This window comes from Rutilus rutilus, assembly GCF_951802725.1.
Source record: "Rutilus rutilus genome assembly, chromosome: 19".
Taxonomy (NCBI): domain Eukaryota; kingdom Metazoa; phylum Chordata; class Actinopteri; order Cypriniformes; family Leuciscidae; genus Rutilus; species Rutilus rutilus.
Window position 1 is genome coordinate 3,765,836 of NC_140232.1, and position 24,546 is coordinate 3,790,381.

The 24,546-nt window shown below is 36.4% G+C and overlaps 1 protein-coding gene across 2 annotated transcripts in view; it reads left to right on the forward strand.

The window, feature by feature from the left end:
- The first annotated feature begins 2,441 nt into the window (after window positions 1–2,441).
- adgrd2 (adhesion G protein-coupled receptor D2) overlaps window positions 2,442–24,546 on the forward strand; it is a 32,678-nt gene continuing 10,573 nt past the window's right edge. The window contains exons 1-20 of one of the 2 annotated variants that reach the window (XM_084388795.1): window positions 2,442–2,719; window positions 3,275–3,324; window positions 3,439–3,499; window positions 6,141–6,380; window positions 7,218–7,847; window positions 8,946–9,074; window positions 10,010–10,095; window positions 10,852–11,130; window positions 13,168–13,279; window positions 13,696–13,821; window positions 14,908–15,016; window positions 17,126–17,231; window positions 18,446–18,498; window positions 18,602–18,725; window positions 21,160–21,263; window positions 21,375–21,477; window positions 22,326–22,479; window positions 22,580–22,713; window positions 23,639–23,754; window positions 24,131–24,251. In XM_084388795.1, coding sequence (XP_084244921.1) covers window positions 2,668–2,719; window positions 3,275–3,324; window positions 3,439–3,499; window positions 6,141–6,380; window positions 7,218–7,847; window positions 8,946–9,074; window positions 10,010–10,095; window positions 10,852–11,130; window positions 13,168–13,279; window positions 13,696–13,821; window positions 14,908–15,016; window positions 17,126–17,231; window positions 18,446–18,498; window positions 18,602–18,725; window positions 21,160–21,263; window positions 21,375–21,477; window positions 22,326–22,479; window positions 22,580–22,713; window positions 23,639–23,754; window positions 24,131–24,251 — 2,889 coding nt within the window. In that variant the 5' untranslated portion in view covers window positions 2,442–2,667. The remainder of the gene's footprint in view (window positions 2,720–3,274; window positions 3,325–3,438; window positions 3,500–6,140; window positions 6,381–7,217; window positions 7,848–8,945; window positions 9,075–10,009; window positions 10,096–10,851; window positions 11,131–13,167; window positions 13,280–13,695; window positions 13,822–14,907; window positions 15,017–17,125; window positions 17,232–18,445; window positions 18,499–18,601; window positions 18,726–21,159; window positions 21,264–21,374; window positions 21,478–22,325; window positions 22,480–22,579; window positions 22,714–23,638; window positions 23,755–24,130; window positions 24,252–24,546) is intronic. The other variant, XM_084388796.1, reaches the window with a different exon arrangement.

Consider the following 24,546-nt stretch of genomic DNA (forward strand, 5'->3'; position numbering starts at 1 on the left):
AGATATTCCGCACTGTAACCCTCAAACGCTCACCAACAGCCACAGCTGAAGTAGTCGCCTGCTGGACTGAACCAGCCGACGAACTAGATCGGGTGTAGACTGAAGGGACACCCTCAGCGATTTTCCGCTGAAGGATTTTAAGTCTCGAGCGGAGCGTCGCCAGAGTCATGTTCCCGCAGTGGGAACATGACTCGTTCACAAATGCTGCCTCCGCGTGCGCTAAGCCCAAGCACGGGACACAGTATCTGTGACCATCACCCTGCGACAGAAGTCTACCGCATCCAGAAACACACGGGCGAGATGACATCTTTGTCACGTAGACAAAGGCGCAGGTCGCCCGAAAAAGCTCTTTCAGGAAAGAGAGAGAACCTCTCTTTCACGTGCCGAAGCACACAGGGACCCACCGCGGCCACACACGGGGAAACTGCAAGCCCGTGTGGGCACTCAATACCAGCCGTGAAAACGGCTTTTGATTTAAACAATAAAGCACGGCTGGCAGCAGGAAGCGGCGATCGCTGACAGGCTGTAACACCGGCAGACAGAGAGGACTCTTCCCTGAAGAGGACTCGATGAAAAACTTCTCTTTAATCTCTCAGGCGAAGGAAACAGCAGACAGTTGAATCCTGTTCGGCTCCGAGGCGATAAGCATTGCGCAATGTTTACTTCCGCCTTTTATACCCGCGCTGGTAGGCGGGTCGCGGAATGCAAATATTGCATGCCAATTCAGTTCTCTTTCATTGGCTCGTTGTTAAACTCTCTCGAAGGCGGTTGGATCCCTGGCGTGATCCCAATTCGTCAGGGGAACTCCCCCGACGAGGCGTCGGAGTTCCCTGCTGACGAAAGGGAACATGGAGAAGTTTATAATAAGCAGAAGGTGCCATTACAAATACACCAAGTTTAAGTCAAATCTCTTAATATTCAATTCATTACACTATTAAAAATAAAGGTTCTTTATCGGTTCCATGAAGAACCTTTAACATCCTTAGAACCTTTGCATTCCACAAAAGGTTTTTTAATAGTGGAAAAATGTTCTTCAGATTATTAATGTTCTTCACGCTAAGAAAAAAATGGTTCTTTTGAGAGCTGCTCACTGAAAGGTTTACGTGGAACCAAAAATAGTTATTTTATGGCACTGTCGTGAAAACACCCTTTTGGAACCTTTATTTTCATGTAATTTACAAAAGTCTGATGCCACTAGTGAAAAGCTTCTAAAAAAAAGCATGCATTCTGTTTTTACAATATTTTTTTTTCCATTACAAATATCTAGTTCAGTCATTCAGCTGATTGGCCCTTTGCTGATCCCATGCAGCCAATGAGATTGCTTGCTCAACATTTAAATACTCTGGTTGAGTGTTGTCCTTCAGTGCTATCAGAGGTCCTCTGAGACCCTCCACCTCCCCAGCTCCACCTGCCCAAATCTGCTACTGGATTTATGTATGTCTATTTATGCAACAGCATAAAACTATTCAGAGTGTTGTTATGATTTAAATTATATTATCTGCAATTTGACAGAAAAAAAATATATATATATTTTTGTTAATATCATTATTGTAATTATTAAGATTTTTTTCCATGCAAGAATACGTAAACTTTTAAACATGTAAAACATTGCCGCCACATTTGTAATTCTAAAGACCATGATCCTCAATTCTTTTTGACATGCACTGCGAGACCATTACGAAATATTTAGTATAGTTTTAGTTTTACAAACAGATTGTTCATCAGTGATCTCAGAACTCTCTGCTGGTGTTGAGGCTGTACTCCACAGTGCATACTAATAGCAGGCTTTCTTTGGCACACTGGTGTACACTGTGCATTAGTGATGTCATTGCTTTTGTTGGGTTCTCTGATGCAGTCCTGCAGGACACTAAAGCTTAGCCTACAGAAAACAAACCAGCTTTATTAAGCAGCTTTCACTGCGACAAGCAACAATGCGAACTAACATCATGGTGGAAATTACTTTCACTAGTGGCAGTTTATATATGCTTACAAAATGTTGCTTTTTGTTGAGACTGAGCTCACAGCATGCCATTTGAACAAGTGTTGTAATACTTTACGATGTGTGTGTGTGTGTGTGTGTGTGTGTGTGTGTGTGTGTGTGTGTGTGTGTGTGTGTGTGGTAAAACGTACATTGTAAGGACCAAATGTCCCCACAAGGATTGTAATGCCAGAAATTTTTGACCTTGTGTGTGTGTGTGTGTGTGTGTGTGTGTGTGTGTGTGTGTGTATATGTGTGTGTGTGTGTGTGTGTGTGTGTGTGTGTGTGTGTGTGTGTGTGTGTGTGTGTGTGTGTGTGTGTGTGTGTGTGTGAAGTTTGTGCATAAATAAGTGGCATTCTGCAAGTACTGCAAGAAGTACGAGTCCCGCTGTGCTTGATGAACTCTGTGTGCCAACATTCACACTGCTTGCGCAAGAAGTCTGCTTTAATAAATGACACCCATTAGCATTACAAAGCAAAGTGCTAAAATGACGGCTGAGTTGGTGGGCTGGACATCTACGAGGGGGTCTGCACTCAGATCCTGAGACACACACACTGGGAGAAAGAAGAAGAGCAGTCTGGATGTGATGGATTTGAGTTTGGATGTTACACTTGCGAACTGAATGATGAAGACGGTGTAAAAGCATAATAGATAATATGAGATTACACAGCACACTCCAAACAGACGTATGGATGCTAGGAGTCAAACCGCTGAAGATCATCACATGGCAAACAGCACCTGTAAGTCAAATCTCTTCATATTCAGTTCATCAGGGGCAAAAAGTCTTATACGGCTAGTGAAGATACAGCTTTTTTGAGTTATTTTCTAATATAACTTTTTTTCACCATTACAAATGATGCACTCTAAAAAATTATGGGTTGTTTTAACCCAATTTTAGGTCCCAATTTGACCCAAAGTTGGGTTGAAACAACCCAGCATTTTTTAGAGTGTATTATCTGCAATTTGTGAGAAAATGCACATTTTATTTAAAGGTAACAAATTCTAAAACTTTACAGTGTTGCATTTAAAAAATCATGTTGTCATATGCTTTTGAACACTACTTTACTTCAGTAATATTTAGTTTTGTGTGACAAACAGCTGGTTTTCATGCTTTAATAATTTTTTATTTTACAAAATAATGAACATTTGAGGAACACGGGAGGTTGATTGAGAAACAGTCTGCTTTCCTGTAAAAGTAGGAACTGCAGTGAGGTCACCTGATGAGTTGAGATGCAGTTTTCCCTTTTTTGCTTTGTTAATATCATTATTAAAATCATCTGTCCTGCTTTGTCCAGATGTGAAGATGGCTTCGGTGCTCTTTGGAGTGATTTTGGCTAATGCAGTGGTAATGTTAAATTCTGACTTCTTTCTCTATATCTCAATTTTGAAATTCTTTTCAATTTTAAATACCCACGTTCTCTGCTTTTTTTCTTCTTCTTTTGCATGTTTTAAAATGAAGATAATGGGTATGTGTGAACCAACTCAATCTTGGTCAGAAAGGACAGAAAGAGGAATTTTGGGTAAGTAAATGTTGTATTTTACCCTCACAGATTTTGATCATAAAACTAAGCATTTAAATATCTTACTAAGACATATTATTGGCAGAATAATTCTATGAAAATACAGTAAAAATGCAGTAACACTACAGTAAACAATTTACTGAAGAACCTGTACATTGCCTGGTTTTATTTTTTTATTTTTTTTATTTTTACAATTATTAAAATGAAAAACCATCAAATTTGAAGTGTCATATTGAGTTTACAGCATTTCACTGTAAATAAGATGATTTGTTTTTGTTTTTTTTACTTCCAAAAACATTAACAGTATTAATTTCATTACAATTTTAACTGTAAATATTGTAAAAATGCTTAAGGAAAAAACTTGTAAATAGGTTAACAGCAAGTTCCCGTACTATATACAGGGAAAAACCGGACATTTCATGTAATTTTTTTTACAGTAAAATACTGTTAAATGTACAGTTTTTAGTAGAAAAAAAGGCTAATCAAATTATAATTTACAGTGGAAAAACTGTAAACTGACATTCCCAGAATTTTCTGTGTGACACTTCACATTTGAAAGTATTTGATTTAAATAATTATGTTTCTTAATAGTTTTATCAGTTATAGGTTTTATATTGCATCTTCTGTTGTTTAATGAACGTTTATTGCATTATTTTAGTGTCACGCGTGCAATGACTTCTGTATACTAGTATAATTCAGCTTATGGAAAGGCTACTTGTGATGAACTTCATGATTCTTCATCTTTTATCACCTGCATTATTATGCTGGTTGTCACTGTCAGTATATATTAAAGGTACCAAATAGATTGTAGTAGCAGTGTAGTTGGATTTACCTGTTTAAATTGGCATTTGCAATTTTCTTGTTTGTAAATTGTTTGTTGTAAGACATGTTTATAAAATATATGGAAAAATGTACAGGTTGATCTGTAAATGTTTAAATTTTTAGAACGTATACTGTCAACCATTTAACAGGTTTGTATTATAGCAGGTTTTACAGTCTTTTACAGTTAATATTACAATCATTTTTAACAGGACTCCATTTATAAAATCATGCAATTTTGATATAGCCTATCAGGAAAATTAATTTGTTTTGTTGTATCATTTGGAATTAATGTTGGTTGTTATTTATTAGACACTTACTGTCGTAATGAAAGCACAGCTACAAGCAAGCAACACCCTCAAGGGTACAATGGTAACGTTATGATCACAGATCCTTTCAGAGCTCTAAAATCCTTAAAGCCCATAAAATCATTTTATCCCGGCCTTAAAACTCTTCTTTGATCACCAAAATGACATATTAAAACGTATTTTCCCTTGAAAAAAAGTCTTCATGCCTTAAAATAGCTTGAATGTAACTCGACACCCTTGCCTCATTTAGTATACGCGGTTCTATGAATATGCAAATGTAACCCGCCTCCACTCACTCACAGCAGCAGGTACAGTATGTATATATATATATATATATATATATATATATATATATATATATTTTATATATAGTTTATATATATATACATATATAGAGAGTTTATATATTATATATATACATATATTATAGAGTTTATATATATATATATATATATATATATATATACCTCAATTAAATACATTTTGAAATAAAATACTAATAATTAAACAAGGCTCAAACATCCATTTCATAACAGACATGCGTGTTTATTTGAGTGACTTCCGTCAATGAAACATCACACTGAAGCCTGTAAAGCATTGAAATAAATATCAGTAAATAATATTAACTTAAATAATATAACAAAGTTAAATATTTTATATATATAATATATATATTTATATTATAACTAATGGAATATTGTTAAATTCGCTGATAATCGGGTGACCGGATCGCAAAACAGAAAGCCGACAAAGCTTAAATTTATTTTTAAGGTTTTAAAATAGGCCCTACCCTATTTCCAAGGTTTTTCTACTTGCTAGGTTAACATAGGTTAACATTAATAGGTTAACATTTAATTGCTAACCTATTATTTCTTTTGTAAACAAAGCTTTCTGCATCACTCGTGTCATAATATTCATGTAAAACAGCATTCACATACAAAAAAATGTGTTATATATACCGCGGTGGTGCGGTTGTCAAGTTTACCGGCACAGCCCTATTCTTAAAGCATATTAAAAACACCACATAGACATATAAACAACATTAAAAGCTGGATTTTCACCACAGGGGGACTTTAAAATTTAATCCACAGATGCTTAACCATAAAGCCGTATATTATTGGATGTATTAAATATGTGAACATTTGGAAGTAAACCAGTAGCATTTCACTTGAAACCGCATGCACTGGAAAAAGAGCCAGGGTCAAAAAATGTCTCAAATTTATAAAAATGCTTCCAAAAACCTAGATATTGTGCAAAGTTCTTGTTTTTAATATATATAAGCAGTATCACACGAGCAAGAGTGCTGTTTTCCCTGATATCAGCACGTTTGCAAATGTGATATTGATTTTATACATCAATCCAATAATCAGTATTAATAGGCTATTAGGTGGCTTACAATTTAGAGCCGTTGCACATATTCTTTGAAACGGGCTTCCGAATTGCAAAGGCAGCCTGTGATTATCGATAATAATTAAACCGCTGACTTCCCTTCTCACCTTCTCAACCTGTTGCAGATGTGCCAGACTCGAACCTTCTGCTCCAGAACGATGCCATGTACCAGCTCGTGAACACATCGTTCAGTTTCCAACAGGCTTCGCGTTACTGCCATGGTCAGTCGAGTGCCCTCACAACCTCAGGGGTCAAAGAGGACGAGGAGGGAGCGCAGAAGTTACTCCTCAGATCCAACCTCAAGAGCCCCGTCTGGTTCAGAACCAGCCGAAGCCAGAACCCCACAGCACAACTTCCCCAACAGAGTAAGTTTGAGCAAACGTTATTCCTGTAATGTTATTAGAATGTTCTTTCAAAGTTAATGTGGTTTTTAATAATGTTCTTAACACTTTAGAACAAAAACATCATTCATGGGATGTTTTTTTTTCTGAAACATTTTAGTAATTGTTCAGAGAACATTCAAAAGTAATGTTTCCAAAATGATAAAATGTAATGTTTCCTTAATGTTCGCAATAAAATAAAATAAACAATGTTAAAAAGTTTTTTTTTTTTTACTGACGTTTTGAACGTTCAGAACGCTTTCAGAAATAATGTTTTTGGTTAGTTAAAAATAACCATCCTAGGTGTATATGACTTCTTTAACTATATTAAAAAACAGCCTGGCTCTTCCCAGATTTATAATGGGAGTGAATGGTGCCTCCATACGACTCCAGGGGGTTAATAAAGGCCTTCTGAAGCAAAGCAATGCGTTTGTGAATGAAAAATAATCCATATTTATAACTTTATAAACTGCAATCACTGGCTTCCGGTAACGGCCGTACGCAAGTCTGGTTCTGGTGGAAGAGTGACCTCTGACCTGACGGAAAGCCAGTGATTTATAGTTTATAAAGTTATAAATATGGATGTTTTTCACATTGCTTCAGAAGGCCTTTATTAACCCCCTGGAGTCGTATGGAGGCACCATTCACTCCCATTATAAAGCTTGGAAGAGCCAGGATATTATTTAATTTATCTCTGATTGTGTTCGGCTGAAAGAAGAATGTCATATACACCTAGGATGGCTTGAGGGTGAGTAAATCATGGGCTAATTTTCATTTTTGGGTGAACTATCCCTCTGAACTGAAATCTCTGAACCTTCACAGAAATGGTCTTCCCAGGTTTATCTTTCAAGTCTAAGGACGGCTATGCCAGAGTGAACGCGTCTTTCCCGTCTCTGTCCGCGGTGAGCGCTTGCGTGCGCGTGCAGTGGGACCCGCGGCACGAGAACGTGTCCACGGTGTTCTCGTACGCCGCACGCGTTTTCATCAACGAGTTCCAGCTGCGCGGACAGCGAAACCACGCCGACAGGAAGGTCCGCCTAGCGCTTCTCATTCAAGGACAACATCATCCTTACAAAGCCGAGCTGCCCATTGATGGAGACTGGCACCATGTTTGTGTCACGTGGCGCTTCAGCGATGGATTTTGGGCGATTTATGTGGACGGAAGAACGGGAGATTCTGGGCATGGGAAGGCACGGGAAAAGGCAAATGATATATATGGAGACGGGATATTTATATTAGGGCAGGACCAGGATACCTTTGGTGGAACTTTTACGGAGCCGTTTTTTGGAAACTTGACTGACCTGAACATTTGGGGTGAAGCTCTGGAGGTGCAGGCGCTGAACACCTGCTCAGAGCTGACCAATCACAGAGCTTTATTCAGATGGCGGGACAGGAGCCTCATCACTGTCCATCACTCCGTCCAGAATATGTCTGCAACACTCAACTGTCCAGGTTAGCTTCGTTTGTTATTATTATTTAACATGCACTATTATAATCGAAATATATATAGGCCTAATATATTTTACATTATTTATATTATATTTTATATGTATATTTAATACTGTAATATTTAAAATATACTAGTTTTTGCTAAATATTTTGCCTAATAAACAATGTTTTTGTTACTGTCATATTTTCTATTTAATTCTAAGAGTCCAATGTAGCTTTAACTGTCTACTTTGAATTATATTTATTATATATTTTCAATTGTTATAATTTTTTTTTGTTAAATGGCAGAAGATTCATGTGGGATCTGTAAATAAATATTACTATAATTAGGGGCCAAGTACCGAAGGGGCATTTTTCCGCCATTTTGAATTTTCCTTAACCTACATGTTCAAACTCCTCCTTGGCTAGTTGCTCCGATTTTCACGAAAATGTAACCAGATCATCTTCAGACCATGCTGACAAAAAGTTATAGAATACACGTTGATTTGTCAAACAGGTTGTGAATAATGTGCAAATGAATTCGATGAAGAGCACACCAAAATGACTGTGAATTATGGGCCTTACCATACATCCGGCGCAAAGCAGCGCCAGCGCAACGCAAGTGTTTTTGCTAGTTTCAGCCCGACGCGGTTTTCATTTTCATGTCCTGCACCACGTTGTTTAAATAGAAAATGCATTTGCGCCCATGTCAGCGTGTCATTGTCAACATACTCTGACCACACCGCATCAATTTGGTCACAGCGCCACCTATTGGTCAAAAGTGATAAACCATTAAATCACAGTACTAGTGATTGTATTTATGATTTCTTTTCCAGCCATTTTGCCTGAAATAATCTTAAAATGTCGTTAATTGCTCATTTTTTCAGTTGGTCTGATGCTCCCATGACTTATCGTTCCGTCTTTTATATATATATATATATATATATATATATATATAGTTGTCCAATACTTTGGAATCCTTTGATATTTAACAAAACAACTGTAATAATACTACATATATAATATAATTTTTTTGTGGTTGTTTCAGCTGATATGTGAAAATGAATGAATTGTAATTTGTAAGTTTCTGTTTATTTGTGGTGGATATAATTATTTCGGCAGGGTCCCTGGAGGCGACGCAGAGACAGGAAGAGGAGTGTGTGGTTTTTAATGGCCGGTCTGACGGTCAGCCTCAGTACAGCTCTGCCGTCTGCACACACACATTCCCTTTCATCTGCAGAACCAGCAAAGGTGTGTGTGAAAGAGTTGCTGTAGCTGATTAAAGTCTGAATGTACTGAAGTGTTGTGCTCGGCCTGACAGTGCAGCTCTATATAATATTCTGAATGTTCAAATCTGACTTCTGACCTGTAATGCTGCCTGAATCATAATCACACACTGTTTGTTCAGAGGAGAACTGAGCGACCGAGCCTGGTTTCTCCCAAGGTTTTTTTCTCCATTCTGTCACTGATGGAGTTTTGCCCATACACAAAAGAAATATATTTCCTGGATATGTTTTGGAATATATGCACATATTTGAAATTGGCCCAATAAATATATTTCATACTTATATTTCATATATTTTTGTTATATTTCAGAATATATTTCAATGTATTTTTTTCTGTACGGGTCCCCAAAAGTGTCAAAAATATATGTGGCATATATTCCAAATACATTGAAATATATTCTGAAATATAACAAAAATATATGAAATATAAGTATGAAATATATTTATTGGGCCAATTTCAAATATTTGCATATATTCCAAAACATATCCAGAAAATATATTTCAAATACAATTCTTTTGTGTATGGGTGGCTCCTGTCACTTTCGCCTTTTTCGCCATTGGCTTTTGGCTTGCTTAGTTGGGGGTCATTTAATTTAATATTCAGCAATAATATTGATCTGCCTGCATTGACACCATTATATGAGAACTGAACTGAGCTGGACGATGACATCATGTTTTTCTCCAGAGTGGCTATATATATAAATGAACTAAATTAATCACTTTTTTACAACAAAAATGAAACATCACTGAGCTTACTTAAGCTGGACTATGACACTATTTTCTCCTGGAAACAAACTTTGTTGACTTATTTTCCTGTTATCACTGTAAACCTGCTTTGAAATAAACAGTATTGTAAAAAGCACTATATAAATAAAGGTGACTTGACTCTCTGACCCACAGAACACTATCTGAAGATGAAGGAACTGAGAGAATCTCTAAGGTCCAACCCAAGCCACTTCATGCAGGATCTCATGCAGTTCGGGATGGTACAGAGTCCAGTGCTTTCTCAGCATGAGTATCTTACACACAGTATCTGTCATTACAAATAACCAAAAACAGCTGCAGCAAACAGTGCCAGCAATACAAGTAAAACAAGTAATAGTAATTAGGGGTGTAACAATATATCGTGTCACAAACAATATATCGCAATACAAAAATGCAACAGTATGTTTCGTGGATAATGACAATCTGTATTGTGTATAGTTCACCAAAAATGAAAATTACTATGTGAGAAAAAATGCACGTTTTCAGAGTTTTAGTGTCAGTACTACATTAAACTGCTATATATAATGTTGAATATAATGTATAATAATGCACTGGGGGAATATTTGTGGCTCCTGATAATGGCAAATGTCTGATGTTACCAGTAAAAGTGGCCAACATTATTTTAAATATATCTAGTCAGAGTTCAAGCATATTCATCTAAAATAATACTGTATTTTCAGCTTCAGAATCATGAATATTGTTATTCTGGTGTCTCTATTGTCCTGTTCATTGGGTTTCCAGCACCAAGTCCAAGCCTATTCATTTACACACACAATGTAAAGCCAAATTTAGCATTTTAATCAACCTTTTATCATATGTCTTGGAGTATCGCAATAATATTGTGTCATGAGTTCAGTATCGTGATATGTATCGAATCGTGACACGAGGGTATCGTTACACGAGGGTATCGTTACACCTCTAATAAGTAATGTAAATGTAAAGCCCATCTAACTCGTGTCTTGTCCCGTTTCTCTCAGACTGCAGACGATGTGTTCTCTGATACTGTGGATGGGCAGAGCTGGTCTTCGGTGTCCCGTCTGTTAAACGCTTCTGAGCGAGCGGTCCTGAAGGAGCACAAACCGCTGGAGGACAGAGATATGGTTTCTCTGATGCATGTTCTCTCTCGGGCCGCTGATCTTCCCAGCACAGCAAACCAGAGCCGGCGAGATGCCGAGAGACTCGGCCAGAGCTTCATCACCATCGCAGATTCACTCCTCAGCCAAGAGGAGGCCAGTAAATGGCACAGCATCAAAGAGGTGACTGAAGCACCGTCTCAATCTCAAGCAAAAAATGCTTTTAAAACGTAGTATTTTTGTCTTGTTTCCAGTCCAAATATCTATTAATTCTTAAATCAAGATGCATTTACTAGATGAGTAAAATGACATAAGATTAAGTGAGTTGATGCTTAAAAAAAGCAAAATTATCTGGCAATGGGGTCAGAAAAATAATCTTAATTCAACCAGAAACAAGATAATTTTTCTTACCCCATATTGTCAGATAATTTTGCTTGTTTTAAGCAAAAACTTATTTTTATTTTTTTTATTTCCCAGAAAACAAGACTTAAAATCTTATGTCATTTTACTACTTTAGTAAATGGATCCTGATTTAAGAAATGTTTGATATTTGGACTGGAAACAAGACAAAAATACTAAGTAAGAAAATATTTTTTTGGGGTGTATGTTTTTACATTGCTGTAATAAGTTAAGCAGTTTTCAACTTTTTTTATACGTTCTACAAGATACAACACATTTTTTTAAGTCAGTTGAATTTTATTTAAGTTGAAATTACTTACATTTTTAAGTACAATGACTTGATGTTGAAGGCAGCACTTTTTTTGTACAGTGTAGGCGCCGATCCTGTGGAAATGGTCGAGCACCCACGGAAAAATACGAGATATTCTCCATTGATTTTAATAATAATAATAATAATAATTTGTTACATTTATATAGCGATTTTTTTGGGTACTCAAAGCGCTTTTACATGGAATGGGGAATCTCCTCAACCACCACCAGTGTGCAGCTCCACCTGGATGATGCGACGGCAGCCATATTGCACCAGAACACACACACACACACACACACCAGCTTACTGGTGGAGAGGAGACAGTGATGAAGCCAATCAGTATATGGGGATGATTAGGAGGCCATGATGGACAGAGGCCACGGGGCAAATTTGGCCAGGATGACCCAACTCTTTTTCCGAAGGACATCCTGGGATTTTTAATGACCACAGAGAGTCAGGACCTCGGTTTAACGTCTCATCCAAAGGACGGATGTTTATTTTCAACCAATAAAAAATCGATTGCCACTTTCTGACACGATTATCTTCACCTTTTTATAGTTTATTTGAGGCCGTTTCTATGGCGTTATTTTAATGACAAATGTCGAGAGTGCATCCAAGTAATGCGCGAGCACCAATCTCTCAACTCACTCAACTCTCTGATTTACTTCACTCTCGCACAAAACTGGACGCGCGTTCTCAGATATACAGCGTCATGGCTCTTGTCTGCTCTCGCTCAGATATAACGTGTGCGCTCAAAGTCAGACTCTGCTTGCTCTTTCATTTATTATTTTAATTAAGTGCTTATTGTAAATAAATAGGTAGCCTATTCATTGAATTAGTAAATGGCACAGCATCAAAGAGGTGACTGAAGTGACCCGTTTATTAATTATTAATTATTATTAATTGCTTTGTGTTTAGGGGTGTAAATCGGACAGTTCATCACGATATATGATATGACATCGATTCTCTCAGCCAGCGATACGATATGTGCCGATACCTCAAAAAATTCTGGAAACGATTCGATTCGATTCAGGGCTATAATGATTGATTTATCGATATTTAGATATTATAAAATGTTAAAATGTATCACAGTTTCCACACAAATATGAAGCCGCACAACTGTTAACAAATTATGTTGAATATCTGTCAGCTAAATATAAAAGTTAAATTTAACTACACAATTAGATAATACCAGTTTAGCTCAACCAATGACCAAGCAATGCTTCATTTTGTTCAGTCTGTGTGTAAAAAGAGCATTAGCAATTAAAGAAAAAACACTTCAGCAAAACATGATCAGGTCAAAGTCTATGAATAATTTTTGGTCCCAAATTTGTATACATTTCACTAGTAGTCACTGTATGAAGAATTATTGGGTATAATGTCACAGTTTACTTTATTTTGCCATCCTCACTATAAATTAACTATAGTGTCCTGCACACACTAGTAAAAAAGATCGAAAATTATATCTGGTGTCTGAATAATGTTTGGGTTGAATAATTAAATAATTGTAGGTAGTGAAGGGGCCGATGGCTGTCATCCAGACTGTAGACCGTATGATGAGCAACCTGAACTCTCTGCTGGTGGACGACACAGACAGCGTGCAGATACACAGCCACAACATCAGTGAGTTACACACACACACACACACACACACACACACACACACACACACACAGCGAACGAGAGCACTGCAAAAAATGCTTTTGTCTTGTTTCCAGTCCAAATATCCTAAAAATTCTTAAAATCAAGAAGCATTTACTTGATAAGTAAAATGACATAAGAAATGATATCTTGTTTTATATCTCAAAATTAGAATAAGAAAAAAAAAATCACTTAATTATTTATTTATTTTTTATCAGAAAAAAAGATATAATTTCCTATGTCATTTTACTCATCTAGTAAATGCTTCTTGATTTAAGAATTTTTTGATTTTTGGACTGGATACAAGACAAAAATACTAAGTAAGAAAAGCATGTTTTGCGGTGAGCCACTGATACACACAGAAATATCACGGCAGAATCTGTGTTTCTGTGTCTCAGAGCTGCAGGTCCAACAGCGGCTTCTGTCTGAAGCGTCTCGCGCTCCTGCGTTCTGTGGGTCGGATGTGGGACATCGAGACTGCATCTCTGTCTCCGCTAAAAACATGAAGGAACTACATAACAATGGTAGGGATGATTAGTTCATTTATATATACAGTGCTATGCATAAGTTTAGACACCCATACTAAAGTTGACTAAAAAGAGGAATAAAAAATCATATTTTGGAAATTGAACTTAATGCCTTAATTTAAAAAATTAGGAAAAATCCAATCTTTAAGGACACCAATTTTCTTTGTGAATGAATAATGCATCGTAAATAAATAAATGTTCTTCCTTAAAATACAGGGTGCACAAGTTTGGACACCCCTATGTTAAATTCCCATAGAGACAGGCAGATTTTTATTTTTAAGTATTTTTTTTTATTTTTTGTTTAGGATACTATGCATCCTGATAAAGTTCCCTTGGCCTTTGGAATTAAAATAGCCCCACATCATCACATAGCCTTCACCATACCTAGAGATTGGCATGGTTTTATTTCAGTTAGCCTAATAGCTAGTTTGATTTGCATTGAGAGATGATCTTATGGAAAGTACCCCATGCCAAACTCTAGGTATGGTGAATGCTATGTGATGATGTGGGGCTATTTTAATTCCAAAGGCCAAGGGAACTTTATCAGGATGCATAGTATCCTAAACAAAAAAAAAAAAAAAATACTTAAAAATAAAAATCTGCCTGTCTCTATGGGAATTTAACATAGGGGTGTCCAAACTTGTGCACCCTGTATTTTAAGGAAGAACATTTATTTATTTACGATACATTATTCATTCACAAAGAAAATTGGTGTCCTTAAAGGTTGGATTTTTCCTAATTTTTTAAATTAAGGCATTAAGTTCAATTGCCAAAAGATGATTTTTTTATTCCTCTTTTTAGTCAACTTTAGCATGGGTGCCTAAACTTATGCATAGCACTGTATATATATATATAGCCGCTCTGGAGAAAACCGTGCTGTCATCGTCCAGCTCAGATCAGTTCTCATACAGTATAATGGTGTTAATGCAGGCAGATCAATAATATTGTTGAATATTGAATTAAATGTCCCCAACTAAGCAAGCCATGATTAAAACCATGTTTGATTGGCGATGAAGTTTCGTGATTTACAATTAACCTTTCACAGTGTTCTTCCCTTGATTCATATGTGTTGTGCTTGTTTAGACTTCAGAAAGGTGACGTTATTGAACACATGGTACGGCTCTGTGAAGTGTCTCTCGGAGAGAGAGGAAAACATTAGCGTTTCTCCCATAGTCAGCGATGGATCGCAGAGGTAAGCCATGCTCAATGGAAGCTGGAATTAGGGCTGTCAAACGATTAAATCTTTAATATTTTCTTACAAATGAACTAAACCGCATGCACCACATGATTGTAATGGACCCTTTTCCCAGAATGTGATGATGCATTTCCACAATTATTAATAGGGTTGGTTATCCTTTGAATTTTAACGATTCAGATTCTGCTTATTGATTCCTAATTTTGATTCCAATAAAGAAAAAAAGAAAAACGTAGAAATCTTTCACATTTATTCTAAAGGTTTTTATTCTAAATTCTCGTCTGAAATTTTCGCACGTTAAAAAAACGTTGTGTCAATCACGTTTACACACTGCCTCCGAAACTTTCATCCGTCATAAAAAAAAAATCGGATCGGGTTTAAATTTTCTGCAAAAACGCATACGAAAATTTCGGACTTTCGTACCTTAGGTCTTATTGCAAAACATTTCTTTGTGGCTGAATACCATGAACAAAAAATAACTAATATAAATGTACTTATATTATTAAAGACAAGGAAACACTCAGCAATTAAAAAAGAACAAATAAACAATCACACCAAAAAATACAACTGAGCAGTGATACGATTACGTTACGATACGATTTTATAAATACTTTTATTGATACTTTATAAATAATATATACATTACAAATATAGTTACAAAAGATATTCAGTCAAGAACAGCGAGTGAATTTTCTCCGTCTTTAGTTGTTTGATTAACGCTATTATAGAGCGGCAGCAGGAATATTAGGCTACTGTCACTTTAAGAGCTGCATGGATCCAATATACTGTTACATGTGTGTGTTTTTTTTACTGTTTACACTCAGTTAAGTTCAGTATCGCCCATTATACAGTAGGAGAGGTGGCTTTCTGTGAGCGGACTTTGAATGTGAAAACTGAAAGAGAAAACAGCGTGCGAGTCTTCTTGCATTTGAACGGTTTAAAATCACATTAAAATCACTTTTTCTTTGTGCTCGTTTTGGATGTGAAAACAGCGTGCGAGTCTTCTTGCGCTTGAGTGGTTTAGTCATTTTAAAATGCACACAAACGAATCGATAAGGGGAATTGAAATTTTTATTTTATAACAAGTATCTGATTCTTGACCTCAAGTATTTTCCAACCCTAGTTATTAACATTGTAAATCATAGATATTTTTTTTGGTTTTGTTTTTTGTTTATTCATAACAATATACTTCACTGTAAAAAAAAGTAAGCGTTTGTGCTGCCTTAAATTTTTTACGTTTAGTCCACTCAAAATATCCAAGTTGTCACTTAGTACTTCACATTTCAAGTTGACTAAACTTCACATTTTAAGGCAGCACAAACACTTACTTTTTTATGTTGAAACCTTTTTTTAACAGTGTTGGTGTTTTATTACCTTGGCATTAAATGAAATTGCTGTGTGAGTGTCTCTAATACAACGGCTGAGGGAGTGACGGCTAATTTGACATCTTTCTCTCTTCTGAACAACGTAATCAATCTCTCAATATTTTTTCCGGTTAGTTACACTTTATTTCGATGGTCCACTTTAGACATTCTATGAGTAACTTTGCAACTACATGTCAGCTAACTCCTATTAAAGTATTAATAGACTGTTAGTGTTCAGGTTAGGAGAATAAGTTGACATGTACATGTAACGTTGCTTATAGTCTGTAGAAAGTCTGTTGAGGAGCATCAAAATAAAGCAGATATTAAGCGGACAGTCTGCTAATACTATAATGAGAGTATTTAAATAACATGTATTTGACAAGTTACTTATAGTTAGTAGAATGTCTAAAGTTGACCATTAAAAATAAAGTGTTCCCTTTTTCCTTAGTTTGGAAAGTCATAAAAACACTATCATGGATTTTTCTTTTGCCGTTGGGGCAAATGGGAAGGTAAAAACGATATTTGTTGTAGTTTCTGTTCACGTCTTTAGAAGTTTCTTCTGATGTGAAAAGGGTCCATACTTCAAAACTTAAATTGCTTCGAGCGTATCACTAAAATTGCATGTGGGTCAGACATACAGTAAATAAAAGGAGAATTGCTTGTTCCTTCCTGTATCAGTGTGATTCCCGCATGCATGTTTGGTCAGACGGCTGATGTTGACGTGTGTGGTTGTGTGTCTCAGGTATATGGGAACCGTCTTGGGCTCATCGGTCATCTCCAGCTCAGTGCTGGCAGACGGACAGCCGGTCAGCGTGGCCATACACTTCACACTCCAGCACAGGGTTCAGGTATGGGGAATAACAGGTGTGCGTTTGTGTGGAAGGAAAATAATGGCAAATGTTTTTGAAACAATTGCACTAATTGAAAAAATGCTTGCATTTTAATGCATTGCATTTTTATGGGCTGAAATTCAACATGGTTGTATATTTATGCTGTGAATATTTTAATTCAAAATATTTTACACACATTTTCACTATTAAAAATTCAATAATCCCTAATTTACCTTTCAGATTAAGAATACAACCCATAATATTTGACAGGCAATTTTCGGTTCATTTATTTCGCTCGCACAAATTCAGTGGTTCAAATTCAACAGCATTTCAGATCCGGGAACTGCAGGAATATCAGTAGATTAGCGATTAATAATCTCCATCTGCTGTTAGAAGACTCGAGCTCGCCAGGAGACCAGAGCAACAGTTCATTCATTTCATTCACAAAAACGGATTGACAGAAAAGGAGCAAGCGGTAAGTGTGTTTGATGATTATCAGCGCCAGAATATATGCAGAAAACATGAGAAAGACACAAAAGCTGTGTTTATGTTTAATGCAATGCATATTTTTTTCAGTTGGTGCAATTCAACAAGCTTTTTTGTTTCAAATTCACATTTGCCATTATTTTTCTTCCATAGTTTTAGTTTGTTAGCATATTTTCAGAAACTAATTTCTGAAATTAGCTTTGCCTACAGTCATGAAGAGATTGTTATAATGAGTATTATTACATTTTAAAATAACTGTTTTCTATGTAAATATATATTTTAAGATGTAATTTATTCCTGTGATCAAAGCTGAATGTTCAGCATCATTACTCCAGTCTTCAGAGTCACATGATCCTTCAGAAATCACTCTGATATGATGATTTGATACTCAAGACACGTTTATGATTATTATCAATGCTGAAAACAGGTTTTGCTGCTTCATATTTTTGTGGAAACCGTGATACTTTTCATTTTTCAGGATTCTTTGATTAATAGAAAGTTCAAAAGAACAGCATTTATTTAAAATAGGAATCTTTTGTAACACAAGAAATGTCTTTACTGTCACTTATGATCCATTTAATGTGTCCTTGCTGAATAAAAGGATTCATTTCTATCAACAAAAGCAAATGGTTCTGACGTCAAGCGTTTGATCGGCAGTGTGAACTGTTTAAAATGAATCTCTTTTCAGCAGGATTGAATGAAGTGTGTGTGTGTGTGTGTGTGTGTGTGTCTTTTTCACTCTTTAGAACAGTACATTGAAATTGATCCCTATCTGTGCATTTTGGGATTTTGACCTGATGTAAGTGCTTTTCATTTACTTACATTTATCATATTGTGTAATTCTTGCCTGATGTTCTTATTAATAACGTCTGAGATCTTGTTCTTGTGTCTGGACCCCTCAGGTTAGAGAGGGGAGGCTGGTCCACTAAAGGCTGCGCCGTTATTTCCACCCAGAATAATTTCACTTCTTGTTACTGTAACCACACTACCAACTTCGCCTTGCTGTTACAGATCTACGAGGTTCAGGTGAGGAGGTTTCATCAGTGATGAGTGGATCTTTCAGATCGGTAAATGGACTAGATACTCATTTCCACCAAGAAAGAAAATTGCATGTTCATATCTCACAGTTCTGAGAAATGCAGTGAGAACTGCAAGACATAAACTCGTAATTGTGACTTTTTTTCCCCGCAGTTACAAGTTTATATCCCACAATTCTCACTGCATTTCTCAGAATTTATATATATAAATGTGCAATTGAGAGTTATAAACGTGCAATTCTGAGGAAAAAGTCAGAATTGTGAGATAAAAAGTAGCAATGACCTTTTTTTTTTTAATTATCTTTTATTCTACAAATTTGACAAAGAATGAATTACTTTGCTTTAAAAAGAAAAATGTCCTTATGTATTTGCAGAGAAAAAGAAGGTGTTAAATTAAGCTCAGACTTTTGGGATTTTTAAAACTCAACTTAAGATGTTTTTTTTTTAGACTAGCGCAAGCTTACTGATTTTTGTTTTTAAAGGGACAATAAGTAGCTTTTTAGGTATTTTATTATCTAAAATCAATATTTTTATTCATAAATATGCCCTCAATGGTGTACAAATACCTATGCCAATGATCAGACTAATCCTCGTAAACAAAGAATTTATTATCTTTATATACATGGGACGGGTAGGTCCACGGAGGCTTCCATGTAGTTCCGCCATCTTGAAAAACTATAATAGCAGAGAGGGACAAAAAGTACTAGGCCAACGCGTTTCCACAACGCGTTTCGTTCAGAGCCAGCGTCACGTGACTGAAGCCAGCAGAAGCGGAGGAGCAGAGCAGTGAGAGGCGCTTGTCACTGCCGCGGCAAGTTTAAAAGGCTGCACTGCACGGTTATTTATACACCGTTCATTCATACATACATATGAGTCACAGGATAAGGAGTCCTCGTCGTCGAAAAAGTCCAAAATAGACCATAAAAGGAAACGTGACCGGAGATTACAAAAACAAGGGTTAATGTCGGGATAGCTAATGCAGGAGAAAGCTTTCAAAAGAGATGCTGAAGTTGCCTGCTTTCTTCTCGACAGGTAAGTCAATGTTACGGTCTTAATTACAAGCTTTTTTTTCATTGCTTGGTTGTGAACTTTATTATATAGATAGTAGAACATTTATAGTTATATCTATTTATCTATTCTATTCATAGTAAGTTAAACAGGCTCTTTGATGAATAGCAGCTACTGAGTAAAGTAACGTTAGAGAAGGCACGGATGATGATGATATCTAACAATGCACGTACTTCAAAAATATAACGAGTAAAGAAGGCATTACTACTAATTACCATAGTTAATGTTTTTCACAGTCAGTAATTTATACTGTAACATTCTTTTTTTCATTGATTCAAGTTTCAGTTTGTTTTAAATAACAAACCTGTTCACCCGAAGAAAAACTGGAAGTGCTATTATAAGACATCCTGTCATAGCTTTTTGGTACATAACGTCTATCGTAGATGCAACGCGCATTTGAAAAAGTGAGGCGCTGGAGAGCATTATTCGTTTGAATGCAAAATACAGTTTCACCACTAGATGGGAGAAATTCCTACTTAGTGTCCCTTTAATTATTTCAATTATTTTTTTTATGTATTGTTTATCTTTGAGAAGCTGCTTTTAAAGGTGCATATATAAAATAAAAAAATAATGATTATTAATAAAAGAGCCAATAATATAAAGTCAATCATATATAGACAAATTAATATAGTGAAACCAGAATTTTTTTGGGATATTCACTCATTTCATAATAAATGTTAATACCTCATATACACTGTGTAATTATTTGTAACAGTTTTAGGAATAATTTATAAAAATAAATGCTTACAGCACTTAACTCTTTCCCTGCCAAACACAGATTTTTCAGTGTTTTCACTGTTATACGCTAGGGGGCGCTATCACACATGTTCTGAAAGAGTACAGAACCTCCAGATCAGAACACATGCAAAGAAGCAGAAACAAGCGATCTCATATGTAATCATATGCATATGTAAAATAACGCGATCAAAAATGAAACGGCATATAAATCAAAACTGCCTGATGTTGCTAATGAAAGGTCGACCCAGGACGAGCTTTAGGACTGTGAAGCTTTAGGGGTGTTGATGGACTCGATCTACTGCATCTGTGTTCTGATCATCGTTCTGAATCCCTTCTGGATGTAGTTTTTGACAAAAACGTGATTTTTCTCAGCTTTTTGCTAAAAATGTAGCTTTTTTTTATTAAACTTGCCCATATTCAATTGTTGATAAAAAAAAAAATGCGCAAAGCTAGAATAAAACAGGTTGGTTTTTTTTTTTAGCAGAGAGTCTGTTTTTCCTTTTGATATATTTCATGCAATTTTTGTGAAAATGATCAAAAATGCTGGCAATTTTTTTTTTTTTTGTCAGTCCATTTTAATTTTGCTTTCTTAAATGAAGTGCGTGTGTGTGTTGTAGAGAAGTGTTGAACACGAGACGGCTCTGCAGATCCTCAGTTTGATTGGCTCTGGTGTGTCTCTCTGTGGTCTCCTCTTCACACTCATTCTCTTTGTGGCTATTGGGTGAGTTTTTTATTATATGATGATTACACACAAAAATAACCATGCAACGTTTCTCTGTCACGTGCAGCGTCTCACAGATGGGATTATTTGTTGCTCTCTGTCTCCCTCTAGCGTTCCCAAGTCAGATCGGACTACGGTGCACAAGAACCTGATCGTGGCTCTGACTGTCGCTCAGTTTCTTCTGATCTTCAGCGACTGGGCCGCGGGAAACCAGGTCTGCCTTCTCTGTCTGATATATCTGTATCACAACTCTTCATACTCAATCAAACAGCACACAGAACACATATAAAGAAAACCATGAACAATAAAACTGCATGCGAGTTTGCTGAACTAACAGCAGGTCAAATATGGAAAGAGGACCTGAGGGATGCAGACTTTGATATTGCCTGATTTTTTTTATGTTTCATAAATATCTGAAGGTGTTGATCAAAAGGAGCGAAACAGCTGTGAAATGAAGACAGTGGTTTCTTTAGTGATAAATTACATACACATAATTGACCAATCCAAACTCTGGCGTTTTTCTGTTAAGAGATTAATACTTTTATTCTGCAAGAATGCTTTAAATTGATCAAAATAGATTTTATTGTGATCGTGTATAAAAATGTCACAAAGGATTTCTATTTCAAATAAATGCTGTTCTTTTGAACTTTCTATTCATCAAAGAACAAAATGTGTCACAGTTTCCACAAAAATTTGAAGCAACACAACAGTTTTCAACATTGATATTAATCAGAAATGTTTAAATCAGCCAATCAGAATGATTTGTGAAGGATCATGTGACACTGAAGACTGGAGTAATGATGCTGAAAATTGAGCTTTGATCTCAGGAATAAATTACATTTTACAACATATTCACATAGAAAACATAATATTTCACAATATTACGGATTTTACTGTATTTTTATCATATAAACGCAGACCTCTTTCATTTAAAAAACATTTAAAAATCTCACCAACACCGATCTTTTGAATGGTAGTGGACCTATTTATATTTGTGATGGACTACAGTTTCGAATGTGTTTTTTTTGGCATCATTCATATGTGTGTGTTTCTGTGGCGCAGGAGGCCTGTTGGTTGGTGTCGGCTCTCCTCCATCTGTTCTTCCTCTCGTCTTTCTGCTGGATGCTGGTGGAGGGTTTGCTTCTCTGGAGTAAAGTGGTGTCTGTGAACATCAGCGAGGAGAGGAGGATGAAGCTCTACTATGTGCTGGGCTGGGGTGAGAACTGAGAGAACCATCCGTGTGTGTGTGTATTCATGTACTGTTTGATTAACCTTCCTCTCATGCATTGTGTGTGTATTTGCTCTGTCTTCCTCAGGGCTGCCGGTTGTTATAGTTGCTGTAACCTTGGTGGCCACTTTGAACCAGTACAGAGCTCAGCAATACTGCTGGCTGAACCTTCAGTCCAATGTGATTTGGGCTTTTGCAGGGCCTGTGCTCTTTGTCTTGGCCGTAAGTGTGCAGTTCCTCAGAGTGAGAGTGTGTGTCTCAGATGAAGTGAAGCTCTTATCTGCTTTTGAGAGTGTGAGCACATGCAATGCAGTGCTGATGGTTTTAAAGTCAGCATGCAATTAAAATTCACCCTGTCTGTTTTTGAAATGCATGTTATAGATTTTATTGTGAACAATTCATCCGTGCAGGTTTCATTTTTTTAAAGTCCCCCTGTGGTGAAAATCCAGCTTTTAATGTTTTTTCTTTATATGTCTATATGGTGGTTTTAATATGCTTTAAGATACTCATTTGTGACACTGGCCCATGTAGCACAGGCTTTGCAAATGCATGCAAGCTTCTTAAAGGCACAGAAGCAAAAAAACAACAACAACAGATTGAGGGTGGAAAAGGTTCTTAGACAACTAATACTATGACAGTTGTTGTCACAAATCTTCACTACTATTACTCAATTACTATTACTATTATTCTTTCAGACGAATACAATCAGAGTTATATAAAAAAATGTCCTGGCTCTTCTAAGCTTTATAATGGCAGTGAATTGCTGTTTCTGTTTTGAAGTCAAAGTGCATCTATCCATCATAAAAGTGCATCTATCCATCATAAAAGTGCATCTGTCCATCATAAAAGTGCATCTTTTATGCACTTAGATGCACTTTTATGATGGATAGATGCACTTTTATGATGGACAGATGCACTTTGATGGACTTCAAAATAGAAACAGCCATTCACTGCCATTATAAAGCTTGGAAGAGCCAGGACATTTTTTAATATATCTCTGATTGTGTTCATCTGAAAGAAGAATGTCATGTACACCTAGGATGACTTGAGGGCGAGTAAATCATGGGCTAATTTTCATTTTTGGGTGAACTATCCCTTTAAAGTTGAAAGATAGTCTTCATTGTACTAGTTATTTCTCTGTTCTCAGGTCAACGCCGTGGTGCTTTTTCGTGTTGTTATGGTTACAGTGGCCAGTGCCCGTCGCAGAGCCAAAATGCTGACGCCCAGTTCTGATTCGAAACTTCACACGCTGGATCTTACCTGGTGATTGCTTTTCACTTTTCAACTTCGTTAAGAGAGAGAGAGAGAGAGAGAGAGAGAGAGTGCAGTACGGATCCGCCAGTCATTTCTAGCTTTCCTCTTATCTTGTTGAGCTCATAACAGAGGAAGCATCTGCCCACCAGTATCTCCTCTGTTTCTATCAGCCACCTGGACTTGAAGAGATACCATGCAAATATCAACAGACACCTGTTTTATAGATATTTCCTACGCTCAAATAGTAGAAATGAATGAAAAGTGTCTGTATAATCAGCTAGTTATAGATGTCCTTGAAGGAGAGTGTAAAACTGTGCAGCCTAGCCAATGCATTCAGTAATATGAAGATGTGATGTTGTGTGTGTGTGTGTGTGCGCACATGCAGGGCAGCGACGCGGCCGGTGTTGATCTTGTTACCAGTTTTAGGCCTGACCTGGCTGTGTGGCGTGCTGGTACACCTGTCTGATGTCGTGGCCTATCTGTTCATCACGCTCAATGCTTTTCAGGTAACAACACTCAATGCTTTTCATTCAGGACAAAGCAAGTGGTCTTTATGAGTGAGTCATTGAATTATTCACTCAACTGGCCAATTCATCAGATTTTATTTTCACTTGTGATTTTGGCTTCCAGTGATTCTAAAAAACTAAATAATCAAGATAATACGATTAGTTTGCCGCATTCAACCGCATGTTTTGTTTTTAAAAACCCTTTCCTTTACAGTAATGTGCTTTTAATGTATGTTTGTTTATATTGTTCATATGGTGATTTCTCAGCCAAAATTTATCAATCGAATTAATCACA